At 37.7% G+C, this 13,657-nt stretch overlaps 2 protein-coding genes across 2 annotated transcripts in view; one reads left to right on the top strand and one right to left on the bottom strand.

Moving 5' to 3' along the window:
* LOC135198438 (TBC1 domain family member 12-like) overlaps positions 1-10,806 on the bottom strand; it is a 156,426-nt gene extending 145,620 nt beyond the window's left edge. The window contains exon 1 of the mRNA XM_064225985.1: positions 9,245-10,806. Coding sequence (XP_064082055.1) covers positions 9,245-10,665 — 1,421 coding nt within the window. The 5' untranslated portion in view covers positions 10,666-10,806. The remainder of the gene's footprint in view (positions 1-9,244) is intronic.
* A 427-nt stretch (positions 10,807-11,233) lies between these two features.
* The window catches only part of LOC135198437 (lipid droplet-regulating VLDL assembly factor AUP1-like), a 61,775-nt gene continuing 59,351 nt past the window's right edge, over positions 11,234-13,657 (top strand). The window contains exon 1 of the mRNA XM_064225984.1: positions 11,234-11,390. Within this exon, the coding sequence (XP_064082054.1) occupies positions 11,353-11,390 (38 nt within the window). The 5' untranslated portion in view covers positions 11,234-11,352. The remainder of the gene's footprint in view (positions 11,391-13,657) is intronic.

Here is a 13,657-nt window from a genome sequence, read left to right as displayed (position 1 = left end):
TCGTAAGGGACTGGCCTAGACATCAAATGCAAGGTTGATGTGAATCTACAATAGTATATATTTCCCTAACGAAAGTCCTGTCATTCACTGCTTGATAAAGGTGGAAGAAAGTCCACCGAAATATATATATATATATATATATATAATATATAATATATATATATATATATATATTCTAATATATATATAATATACTATATTATCCATAAAAAGCTATATAATTCATAATTCAACAAACCAGCTAAGACTGACGCTCCAGTTAGCCTAAGCTTATTTGATTGTAAAATTATTATTTGCCAATTTCTGTCGACTAACACAGATATAATTTAAGACAGTTTTATATTAATTCACTGGCCTAATGATGTTGCATCAGTGGTAGTCTCTCTCTCTCTCTCTCTATGTAGTGTGTGTGTGTGTTTTATATAGTATACATAATTTGGCCGCTGGGAAGAAAATGCTAATTTTTGCTAGCGACAGGGAAAAGTGTCACAGACTACTTTAAAATACATATGAGAGAGAGAGAGAGAGAGAGAGAGAGAGAGAGAGAGAGAGAGAGAGAGAGAGAGAGAGAGAGAGAGAGAGAGAGAGAGAGACTACCAACATCATTAGACCAGTGAATTCAAGTAACTCCCTTATTAAATATTTCTTCGTAATTCGACAGGAACTAACAAGTGACAAATTGCTTAATCAAGTAGGCCTAGCCTAACCGGAGGCTCAGTATTTGGCTTGTTTCTGTGTGTCGTAAAGTAAAACCAGCAAAATGTTTCAAAATGCAGCTTGTAACTGCATTCCTGCACAGGCTAGACTGCACATAGGTCTATTTAAAAAAAAAAAAACAAAGGGACTACGTTAGTCTAAACATTCTTAGAATAAGGATAATTGAAATGTATATATAATCAAACAAACAACGTTTGTGGTAATTTATTATAACAGAAAAAGAGTATTCTGGACTTGATTAAAATACAATTGACAAAGTTTTAAAACTGGCTCACACAATGAAGCCAAAATGCTGAAGATTATAATTCATATCTGATGTCGTTTCTCGTGTTCACAATACGTATATTTTGTGTGATTATGACCACTTACGCCCATTCACTCTTTCTCATATATATATATATATATATATATATATATATATATATATATATATATATATATATATATACACACACAGTCAAGTGAAGATAAATGTATTGGCTCGTGAAATATATACAATAAATAAATATCATATATACTATAGTATACATGATATATATATATATATATATATATATATATAGCACACACAGTCAATGTGACAGTTAAACGTATTGCTCGTAAAAGTAGTATACAAGTAAATAAACAAAGATATGTACATACCGGAAATTCACACTCGCCATCAAATAATTTTCAAAAGCAGGGAGAGAGAGAGAGAGAGAGAGAGAGAGAGAGAGAGAGAGAGAGAGAGAGAGAGATTCGGCAAAATATCCTGTGCCATTATCCTGATACAAAGGAACCGATTCGTGGAAATAATGACTATATTGCTTACGCTCGCGTTCCTACGCTTGACAAGAAGGCCGGAAACGCATAAAACGCTGACGCATTATCGTAAGGTTACAGCGGACTGAGTATGAGAGAGAGAGAGAGAGAGAGAGAGAGAGAGAGAGAGAGAGAGAGAGAGAGACTCCTATGCGGCTGTAGCTAAAAGGCCTGACGATGGATTTTGTACTGCCAAGCACGGTCTAGACCGTGCTGTCAAGATGACAAACCTACGTCCCAAATGTCCTCTCGAATCACCCTAGTATTAGAGAGAGAGAGAGAGAGAGAGAGAGAGAGAGAGAGAGAGAGAGAGAGAGAGACGAGAGACCTCTAAAACAAGGCTCCAAAATGATAGACATGCTCCGAGGTTCCAAATCGTGACGCAGCCGGCCAGTACCCAATGGCTACCTGAGTACCTTCTCCTTTCCCTTTCCCCAATGTTTTTATATCATGAACAACCCCTTTGTCGGAAACTCCTCGCATGCCAACGAGGGCGCCTGTGACGGAAGGGATTACGGCATATCATGTGATCTGCTGTCTCAAGGGCGTAGACCATTTCGGTACAATACTGTTACTGTGTTTCTAACAGCTGGGAGGGAATGGTCAGGGTTGCTGTAAGCATATCTAGGTCTAGTTGTTGCCGGCATACCTAGACGCAAATGCCTATTCGAGATGAAATAGAGTTAGTTAGAATTCGAGATAAAACGGAATAAAGTGGAGTACAACTTATATTATGTAATGTTCAACTAAACAACAGAAACAATCGTATACACACGTTTATCTAGAAAAATAAATCGTAATTAACACACAAACAATGCTTATAAAGTGAGGGAAAACATAACATAAACAAGGGACTTAGGTCTAGCTGGTACAGGCATACCTAGACGCATATGAAATGAAAGGGAACACAGTACAATACAACTCAAATTACTATGTGTTCAATTACTTACTTGTTTACCAGTTTGGTTTTTTGTACAGCCCTTGCCAGGGGTGATTCCCTCTCTGGCCTGGGCTCTTGTACGTTTTCAAAGTAAGATGCTTCCTATATTTTATAATTGTCTTTTAGTGTTTTCTCGTCAGTATCGTAACTCCTGCAGAATAGGAGAGAATTTAGTTCTCTTTAAAATTTGGTTTCTTTTCGTATGATCTTCATTTCCGGCGATATATTGTTGTATAGTCTTGGTGCGCAATGTTCAATATGCTCTTTCACCTTACTTACAATTTGTTCTAGGTTCAAATAGACAATATGCTTCACGTGCATTTCTGATCACAATATTCATTTCAGGTCTAAAGAAGCTTAAGCAGTTTCTCAGATATGTTAGTTCACCATATTTTAGTGCTTTAGAGAGTAAGAAGCCCTTTGTATTCTATTATTGCGTTTACAGGGAGCCAATGTAGCTCAATTAGTGCTGGGGTTGTTCTGTCACGGTGACGTAAATCCTTTTATTAGTCTGGCGGCCCTATTTTGTACTTGCAATTACACAGCAGATACAACTGTATACAAATGTTTACCCACAAAAATAAATCGTAACTTACAAAAAAACAAAACCTTATAAAGTGGGGAAAAACATAAAAGCATAAAAAAAGGCTCTTGGGTCTAGCTGGTGCAGGTGTGAAATACAACTCGGATTTCCTCAATTAGACAAAAGAAACAAATGTCTGTAAACACTGCTCTTGAACAATCAACCGCAATTAACATGTAAACTATGCTAATAAACTGGGAGAAACAGCAGCAAAAACCAGGCATCACAATGACGGCGTACCATCTTGACAGGTTAGGAAGGAAGGAGGTGGAACGGCTCGTCAAATCGATACCTACAGGCGACAAAATGCCAAAGTCGTGCACATGACGGCGGGGAGCAACGTTTTGCACTGCATGCATGCCGGGACTCGGCGCTATGTATATCGAACGCTTTATTTACAAATAAATTGCACGCGCTACAGACTGCAAAAAACCGAATGCGTTACTCGAGTAGTTTGGCAAGTTGAATACCCAATACACGAAGGGTTTTCATATACGATATTCCTTAAGTTTTTTTTTCTTTTTCTTATATACGCTATTCAAGAGATTCCATATAGCGAGCTAAACCATCGAAACATTAAAAAGAGAGATGAATGGCCAACCTTTTAATCCCACAATTCACGCATTTGTTTCCAACACGCTAAATAAAAAACTGACAACAGTACGCGTTGTATAATGTTCTGTAAACTGAACAAAGAGTTTATGAAAACACACAAAAAAACTTAAAATACTCCCTTTTATACACAAGCACGCCGACTAAGAAACTTCCAAGCACAAACAGGAATGCAGTACATTCTTCTCTTCTATAAATAAACAAGACAATAATGCAAAGACGCACGCGTCACGTGACCGTACTAACCCTCCAATAAACCTGGGAGAAGTCATGTGATACTAGACCCCACCATACTCCCCAGCTAGTCCAATCCCTGGTCCCATCTCCATGACAAAATTTCTCCCAACGTGTCATCAGCTCAGAAAGGACTCCTTCAAGTGACCCAACCGCTAATCCTCATCATTTGGGATGATTAGCGCACCAAGTGCCTTTCCAACATCTGCCACACTCGGCGACTCTGGCGAACATCAGTAGGGAAGAGCAACTAATCCTCACTGCAGTCTACTAGGCTTCGACGATCCTGCGCAGCTGAGAGAGAAAGAGACGAATATGATCGAATATTTACGGAATTTAAACTCAACTGCACATACACACACCCAGCTCAAGAATCAATATCAAAATCTACCCTGAATCCGATAGAAAACATACACCACATTCCTTAGGGACACCCTGCGATGTCCAGTAGATTAAATCTGGATGCAGCAAGACAAAAACCAGTGAAAGGTCAAGAAACTCGGAGTCCTGGACGAGGTTGAAACAGACAGAAAATGGACAGTCTTCTTATGTAAGAAAAACCTCGCCGTCATCTCTGAGATGGCGCAAAAGGGTGTAAGCAAATCACTCAAAGGGTTGTTGAATATTTTAACAAAGTATGAGAGGTTGAATATTTCAACATGGCCGATAAAGATCAGAAATCGCCTAGTTTCCTCCTTCCTCGGTTAGCCTGCTGTAGGCCAAGTCAGTCTAGGGAACATCAAGACTTCGGTTTTAGCATGAACAAAGCTAAACAATTCCTCTGAACTTTACAGGTCGTTGCTGGATCTCTCCAGTAAGCAACAATGATAGTATTTACATTCTTTTTTAGTATATATTACATCAACGCGGACAATTGATGATGAACTGAGAAAATGGAGAACGAGAGTGTGAAGTACAACCCATAAAACTATCCTCGTGCCTTCTAACTACCAACTCTTCATTTCTCTGCCCTGTGATTATCTTGAAGAGGAACTTGAAGATGATCGCTCAGCCTCGAAAATATTGAGGTCGCCCAAGAGAGAGAGAGAGAGAGAGAGAGAGAGAGAGAGAGAGAGAGAGAGAGAGAGAGAGAGAGAGAGAGAGAGAGAGAGAGCGTCGTTCTGGTATTCCATAAATAAACTAAACGAAATTAAATTTAATTATATTTTTACGATTTAATAGCATTGCCTAACTGCCCAATCCTTAATTTCCCAGGCAAAGTATTTGATTGAAAAAAAAAAAAAGTCACACCAGATCATGCTTTAAGCCAGCGTCAGCTATCTGCAATTTTTCAATCTTTTTCTTGTCTTCTGTTCATAGTTCTCTTCAGTTCTTCTTTCATTGATTATACTGTCTGCCACTCTTCACCGTCGCCTCCCACAAGCCTTGACAAATAGCAAATAAAAAATTTAAATCAAGCGGCTGCACAATCGAATCAACGATCGATGACATTCGGAGAGAAAACGCTTTTGTCATGTTCCGTTTTCGAAAACCAAAAGCCTTCATATGTGTATGTACGTATGTATGTATATATATATATCAACGTACTGGTATACAAATACCACCCTTTTCAATCATTCTTAGACTGACCATTCAAATACAACACTAACTAGTACTTTGAATAATTTGAATTCGCAATACGAAATTTTCAGAACTAAGCTCAAACAATTTCAAGATACAACGGAAAAGCTTATAAAGCCCGTTCACACGAGCTTCTCAAAATTATCATCACCAAATCTCCTGGCAACCTATGAAGAGTTAATGAAGCACACTAATAATGTGTGTGTGCTGGCAGCGAGAGGTGGCAGTGATACTCAAAAGAAGCATTAATATCACACATGTCCAATTCTGTTTTCCCTGTCTCCCAACATCCCCTTTCCCCCGGTGGTACTCTTGTCGGGTGTATCTACAATGTATAAAAAAATATACAGTGTTGGTCTGTTTAAGGGACTGCTAAAATAAAAAATAGCAGTGCTTTAAACAGGTTATCTATCAACACTGAACCGACATATGGCGTCTTACCAATACATTTTTTGAACTTAATTTTGTGCACTTTGTTTGGGATTTTATGTAGAGCCCTTCACAGGGATGATTCCCTCTCCGGCGAGCCCTTAAATTAACGTTTTCCAAATAAGGTACTTCTTATATTTTATATTTGCCTTTCATTGTTTTCCTGTCAGTAACGTAGCTCCTACAGAATTGGAGTGTTTTTGGTCATTTTTTCAAATTAGCTTTCTTCTTGTATGATCTTCACTTCAGGCCATATTTTCTTGTATAGTCTTAGAAGATTATTGGTCAAAGCCGTGATCCGTATTATTTTTTTACTTTGACATTTCTTCTTTATATGCTATGCATGTATTGCCATCAGATGTTTTATGTTTAGTATCATATGGCCTTCCTTTACGCAATTTTCACACTTAAGGTGTTGCTGGCACATTCATTAGATTTGTGATTTTCACCACATTTAGAGCAGACTTGGCCATTTCTACATTCTTTTTCACTGACTAAATTCCTGACAATTATAGCATTGATATGGCATGTGACAGTCATATACTTAGTATCGGCTCATCTCTACAACAGATGCCCTTTCATATTTGTGGTGTGCATTTAATTAAATGATATAGGCATGTATTTGTTATCTTTTGCTTTCATTTCGTTTACAATTTTCTGGTCGTCCTCTTCATGAATAAAATTTCATATTTAGGAATTTTTCTTTACAATGCCATTCATTATACATGAGTTTCATATGTTATCAATACTGGCATTATTATGGTTGCAATGGTGAATCTTACCTTCAGGAGAACTTGAGAAGGAATTCACCTTGTACAGAATCAATACAGACGAACTCCAACATTTCTGGATGATGAATAGAGAAAGTAATACTACATCAAAAATATTTGAAGATGAGAAATTGCTCTATAAAGGTAAACTATAGCAACAGCATTATTAAAATATAAAAGTAGTCTAAACGACATTGTGACATGATAAGCTTCTGTGATATACAGCCAGTCATATCTTTCCTGTACTTTATTATCCATAAATCTCCAGTCTCCCATCTCATAATTCTCATCCAAATATTTCTTGGCCTTTCAACTCCTCTTTTGCCCACAGGGGCCCAGCTGACACTATCATTTACTAGTCTCCCAGGTGTTTTGCGAAGGTCATGTCCAAACCGTCTCCCTCTCATCCATCATTTTCTCATTTATATACCTAAGTGATTTCTAGCACTCCAGCCATCGGACAATTAATGTTCCTCTTAAAGCTCCATTCTCATATAAAAAAAAAAATTTTTTAGATAGCTTCATTAACATCCCATGACTAATGTCTGTATAGCAATACGGATCACACTAGACATGTATAATCTTACTTTTATACACAATTTATCTATTTGACTTCAGTGTTTCATTCAACCTATCCAATTAAAAGAAACCTATCTTGGATATCACTGGGCTAGACTAATTCACTGCATTTCCTCAGATAGCAAAAAAATCCTATGATGATAAAACTATATTTTTTTGCAAAACTCTGGTCATTTAGAGCACAATACAGTAGTACGGCTAGCGAATCCAAGTTTAAATGCAACCTACAACTTTAGACAATTAGGAATTATCTCTGTATTAATGAATGTGGAAAGCTGCTATATATTCTGTTGAGAAAGCAGCGGTCTAGTTCCCATACAGTATCTGAATATCTTATTTTAAAGGTTTTTAAGGAGTCACTGGATAAAGGCTTGCAGGTAAAAGTTCTTTGATGGATGATTGAGAAAAAAAAGACAAGCCTCATTTCCTGGACTATTCCTTTCAGAAATATTTTGTCAAAGGCTGCTATATAACACTTGTCTTTCTCTAAGAATCCAGGGAACTATAAACATTGCAACAGAGACTACAAAAGCAAAAATGATTAAGACCTCTTAGAAATACATAGTGTACTATCACCAAATGCATAAACTTGTACCTGTAGGAGCAAAAGTTAAGTAAATCTTAGTTTAACCAGACCACTGAGCCAAGTAGCAGCTCTCCGAGGGCTGGCCCAAAGGATTAGATATTTTTACATGGCTAGGAACCAATTGGATACCTAGCAACAGGACCTACAGCTTATTATAGGATCTGAACCACATTATATCGAGAAATTAATTTCTCATCACCAGAAACAAATTCCTCTGATTCCACATAGGCAGAGCGGAGAATCAAACTCGGGACTACCAAATCAGCAGTCAAGCACGTAACCCACTCGTCCAATGAGGAACTTGTAGGAGCAAAAGCCAATATATAGGTTACTGAAGCCATAGGGTAAGAAAAATATATTGACCTGATCATATACTAAAACATTAAAAAATCTATTATAAACAAACATGTGTGACATGAAAGAATAAGCTATTAAAGAAATCTAAACATACAAAGTAACTGACAAGTAATGGGCCTGCCAGATGGTCCAATTGAGGGCCTCCCTAATAAACAAGGATGCAGACGAACATGTTCTGTTTTTGTTGTTATTGACTCCATAAAAATTCTATATGTGTTTGTCAAGGCTATAGGTCATAGGTCTTTCACAAGAGAGAGTTGTTTTTAATTTAACCCGTACCAACTTGATGATTACAAATGTTTTTCAGTGTCTGAATAGTAGCTCCTGGTCTTTGTATTTCCACTACTGGTGCATATTTTGTTAGAATTTAAGTTGAATGCTACACTCCTTTAGAAAATCATTTGTTAGCAATGCATTTAGCCTAGCATATGCAATTTGTATCACACTGAGAGTCCTTTTCTGTTTGTGTCTTTCCCTTGATACTAATTTTGTTTCCAATTGGTTACTATCTCTAGAGAAACATTATGCTGGAGTAATATATTTGTTGACAAAAATCTGTGAATCTAATTTCTATTTGCTGGTAGCTCATATATTCCTCCTAATCTGTCTACATTAGGCAGATATACATTTAAATTTTCATGATCTGTACCTATTCTCTCTTCTGTCCCTTCCATTTCCTTCCACAGTTTCTTTTACTAATGTCTGAATTTTGCATTTTTAACAGTGATGGGTATCTTATGTCATACATTTTCATACCCTCAGTGTTTAAGGAATCACTCTCTAATTTGTTAAAGTATCTTTTTGTAAATTAGGTTACTTTTTCAATATTCCAAAACACGTACTACTATAAATAGGTACAAGGAAATAAATGATGCAATACAAAAGTCCTGGTCCAGTATGTACATACCTGTATGTACTCGCCTTGTTCAATGGTTTTCTGATATATCCTTATTCTGCTAAAGGACTGACAAATAAAATTAATGTATAACCTTTGTTACACAAAGAAAAGATGCCTGGTTTTGGAAAAAAAAAAAAAAGGTTCATGTAATACTCACCTAGTCAAAAAATCTGTTATCCCTTTTCGTTTACTCTTGTTTTCCCCTTCGCCAAAAGGAAAGTCGCGTAAAGAGCTGGTTTCTGAAAGATGTGATGCCAAACACACTGCACTATCAGAGGCAGAATACGCTGACAGTTCAGTATTAGAACTCGACAAACTTGAAAATGAACTAGCATCAGTTATTGACAAGGAATTGGTTGTACTAGCTCTCTGTAAGCTGTTGCGTGGACTTTCAAAAACTCCCCTCTCCAAAGAGGAGCTTCCACTGACGTTGCCGGACTGCGTAGTGCCTTTCCCTATTAAGCGGACACTTTCACTACTTTCATCAACTTCTTGTATGATTTCTAACTGCTTAGATGAGATTATACTGTCTCCAGTTTCATATGTTTTGAGTAAGGCTTCTTTCTGAGATTCATCTTCAGTATCAAGTGAGCGTTCCTCAGGTCCTATGTGCTCTTTGTTCTCAATTTGTGCATCTTCACTTGACTCAGATCTTTCTGGAGAAAATGCCTTTGACATTCTACTCTTGTTATGTTTGTCATTGTGACCTTTCTTAGCAGAACCCACACACAACTGGCGTGTTGTGGGGTCATATACTAAAGGGAGAGATTCTAGTAACGTATCTAAAGAGACATGATGTGCAGGATCATTTGTGAAGTTACTCAGGTTCAGGTCACTGTGTTCATCAAGTTTCCCCTTGCAATTCTGCTCGCGGTCCTTGATGACAGCCTTTTCTGACCCTGTACCAACTTGGTTATTAATCTCCTCTCTATCCTTCATTCTTTCACTAGTTTTAGAAAATTGATCAGCGGTTGCATTCTTGGTCCCAGATGTTAGTAACCTTTTCCTCAGGCTTTTCAATTTTCTAGGTCGTCCTGGCCAGGTACCGAACCAACTTTCCGAGGTCTTTTGTCCCTCGGATGATAAGAAGGGTGCATCTTCCCCACAGACGAAAGCAGATGTTTTCTCAGCATCGTCGCTTGGAGGAGTTGAACTATCTTCTGCTTTTGTGTTGCTGAAATTGATCAACCCAGAATTTTGATTAAGATCATCGGGAAGGCTCGCAGACGTAATTTCCGTGTCACTAACACTACCCACACTCTGCGAGGTCTCGAGATGACCTGCTCCCACTTTGGGAGGAGCCCTCCCTCCGCGACTGAAACTTGACCAAGGTCCACTTGACCCTTTCAGATCACTTTTTATGCCACTTTCAGACTTTCTAGAACTGTGGAACCGGGCCAGAAGCGACTGGGCCTTAAATGACTCGGATTTAAAAGGCAGGAGACGGAGTGAAACTTTAGAGATGCCTCCACTCTTGGGTGAAGACGAATCTTTTAGAAAAGCCTCAGATGATGACTCGTTTCTTTCCGGCGACACATTATCTCTGAGTATCAGGTCGTGGTCAGTCGTACCGTCCATTTCTTTAAGAATATGGGAAACCAAAAATAATTTCACTAATTACATCACGAGAACGGAGAAAGCCCTATGTTCGTCTGCTCGTCAAACCAAGAGTTCCACCTTCACCATTTTCTTGTTGTTCACTGGAACTGAAATCAGTTGCCAGTGTCGCCATCTGTCACGATACATGTAAACAACGTAACGTATATCTTTAGTATAATACCTTTTAGAAAATGAAGCGTAGAAAATAACAATAGCATGTCTTTTAGCTTGTTTAGATTTATTCCTATTAAAGCACATTTTCTTATTGACACTCTGTAATATAAGTATGGTTTTATTACCCATATTTTGTTTTTAAAAAGCTGCTAGCCCATTGATCATATGACGTATGCCAGAAAAATATTTCAGTCTCACAAAGTGGTTGCAATCGAAATTGGTTTGTCAAATTAAATTGCCCTTGTGATGAATTTCCAGAAAAGATCCTTATTGTAGATTTAAATAATTATTTTAAGTTTATTATATGTCAATCTAATGCTACATTATAATTTCAGAAGCTGGCGTGACGATAAAATTTCGGCTGTGTCCTTGATTACACAAGCTCGACTTAAACAGTGTACCTGAAGCCTTAGTGTATATACAGCTGGAGAGTGGCTGCGTAAAAGTTAAACATGATTTTATTTTAAGTTATGACCATACTGCTCTGTCAACATGGCGGTACCGATTGAGGCATTGTTTGTCAAAAACAGGTGGGTATTACGGAATAGGCGCAGGTGGCAGTAAGTAAGAATTATGGTGGTTTAATTACCGGTACCATAGGCTACGGCCTTCCTAGTAGCCTATCTACTCTTCCCAGTACCTTGCTACCTCTACCCGAATTTTACACTATCTTATTTTTTTCTTTACTATCCTATACCTAAGAAATAGCATTTTAATATAACCCATTTAATTAAGTTTATGATCTAGGATATGGTAATTTATGATGGCTTCGGTCATTAATCGCACTGGTAGTGTACATTAACGTAGTCTGACGCCATCGTATTGGGTACCTAGGTAGTACCTAGATAGGTATGTTTATCTTGGGCAGCATATTTTCGAGACCTTTCGGTCATATTGCATGGACCTCAGGCATGCCTTGGTCATTGTGATTATGAAGTTTCTTAGACATTAGGCTAAGTCTTATTTCTCAAGGAACATATCACCATAAGGGAATAAACTTAGTGCCGTCAGTGCACCTCATGTGGTGCATTGTAGGCATTATGCTAGGCTACTTAGAGTTCTTTGTTGCCTCCCTTCGCCCTTAAATGCAAATTCTTTCATGATTAACCTCACTCTTTGCCATCTTAATTTTCTCATCCCCCCTTAATTAGGGTAAACAATCACGGACGATCCACCATCATCACGCTGGCCGGGTCTTATTCACTTGATATTTAATTGGTGAAACAAGAATACAATTACAACTCTAAGCATACCATTCGAAAGATTGAAGTTTCGTCAACATAATGTGATATGTGAAAGCCCCATTTGAACTAAAATAAGCATGTGACGCTCTTCGTAAAATATGTTTTCAAGGCAGTTTTGAAATCCAATATGGCGGCGATCGTGTGGCTAACTTTCCTCTTTTAACGACTTTCTGGTCATTGCAAATTCGACCCCATTAATTTCTTATGGTGCGAAAACGGACAGAGGCCCAGGGAGCGAAAGCGATTGCGTCACACTACGTCGGTAATCCGGCAGTAAAACATCTTCATATATCCAAAAAGTAAATAATAAAGATATATATATATGCGCATTACGATTATAACAAAAACATGAATGGCTGATAACAATCTGCATGAATAACTGGTAAACTGTTCTGCAAGAAAGCTGAGTATAGCAATTCATCTACAATAGGTACGAAGGTCATAATACAGGACTTAAAAGAACGTTCTAATTTCGAAAAATAATTACTTAAATTTGAGTCAGAATCGAGTTACTTTTTCAATAACGAATATTTCCAAATCAATCATCATAAATATGTAAAATATTCATGTTTTACTATTTATTAAATAATCTGGTGCACGCTTCGTCGTCTTCTACCAAAACAGTTGTTTTCTTAAAAACGTCGTGGCCAGTGACCGTGTTCCGATTGTTGTGATGAAAGTGCCCCAGCATCTATGGGTACAAGTGGTGTGCGGATTTATCACAGGAAATGGGGAGTTTGTTGACACAAGCGACTCCACAAACATCGAGATGACATCAATCTTTAAGATATTTAAGCATAAGTAAAAATTTTGAAAGCGTTTTGGTGAGATTTGCACTGCGTTGGCCACCCTTTTCACTACCCTCTATTTAATGCTTTAAATTTGGCCTTAATTTCTAACTTTGGAGAAAATACTTACTTCGAAAGGAGAGTAGAGGTCTTTTGCTCCGTCTCTCACCAACAAGAAGTTGCGACTGATCCCCATCTCCGGTGTCAGGACACGTTATAAGTACTTTTTCGGAGGGTGGCATGCCGTGACCGTCGGTGAGTTGAGCCAGTCCATGCGGTTGTTTACCCTATGTAACGTTTATTGATCTTACTCAAGACTGCAGTTGTAATCAGCACAATAAAACATTTTATTGCCTATATTATTGAAAGTATGAAACTTTATTCCCAGGGCCATGGTTTGAACTGAATTCATTTTTACCTTGTAATTGGTGGTTTTATCCTTACTGCCATCACAACTGAAACTCCACCGTGCTTATTTGATTGTAATTATACATGTTTTGGTCTTAATTCTCTCCACCTTGCACTTGAACCACGTTGCTGTTCCTGGTTCCTAAGCACTCATTCCGCAAACACAGTTACAAGCAGCAGACGACAACACTGATTATGAGGTGCAAAGCTTTATTCCCTTAATTGTTTACTTTACTCATTATTTAGTTTAACTTTACTTCAAAATGTTTTTTTAATTCATGTCTGTTATCCCTTTTTTTGCAACCAAATTAATCCCGAAAAATTACAAATATTTTGGATGCATGCTTACGAGCAGAC

The sequence above is a fragment of the Macrobrachium nipponense genome, chromosome 22 (assembly GCF_015104395.2).
Source record: "Macrobrachium nipponense isolate FS-2020 chromosome 22, ASM1510439v2, whole genome shotgun sequence".
Lineage (NCBI taxonomy): Eukaryota > Metazoa > Arthropoda > Malacostraca > Decapoda > Palaemonidae > Macrobrachium > Macrobrachium nipponense.
The sequence above is the reverse complement of the archived record's forward strand: the minus strand, read 5'-3'. Positions and strand labels throughout refer to the sequence as shown.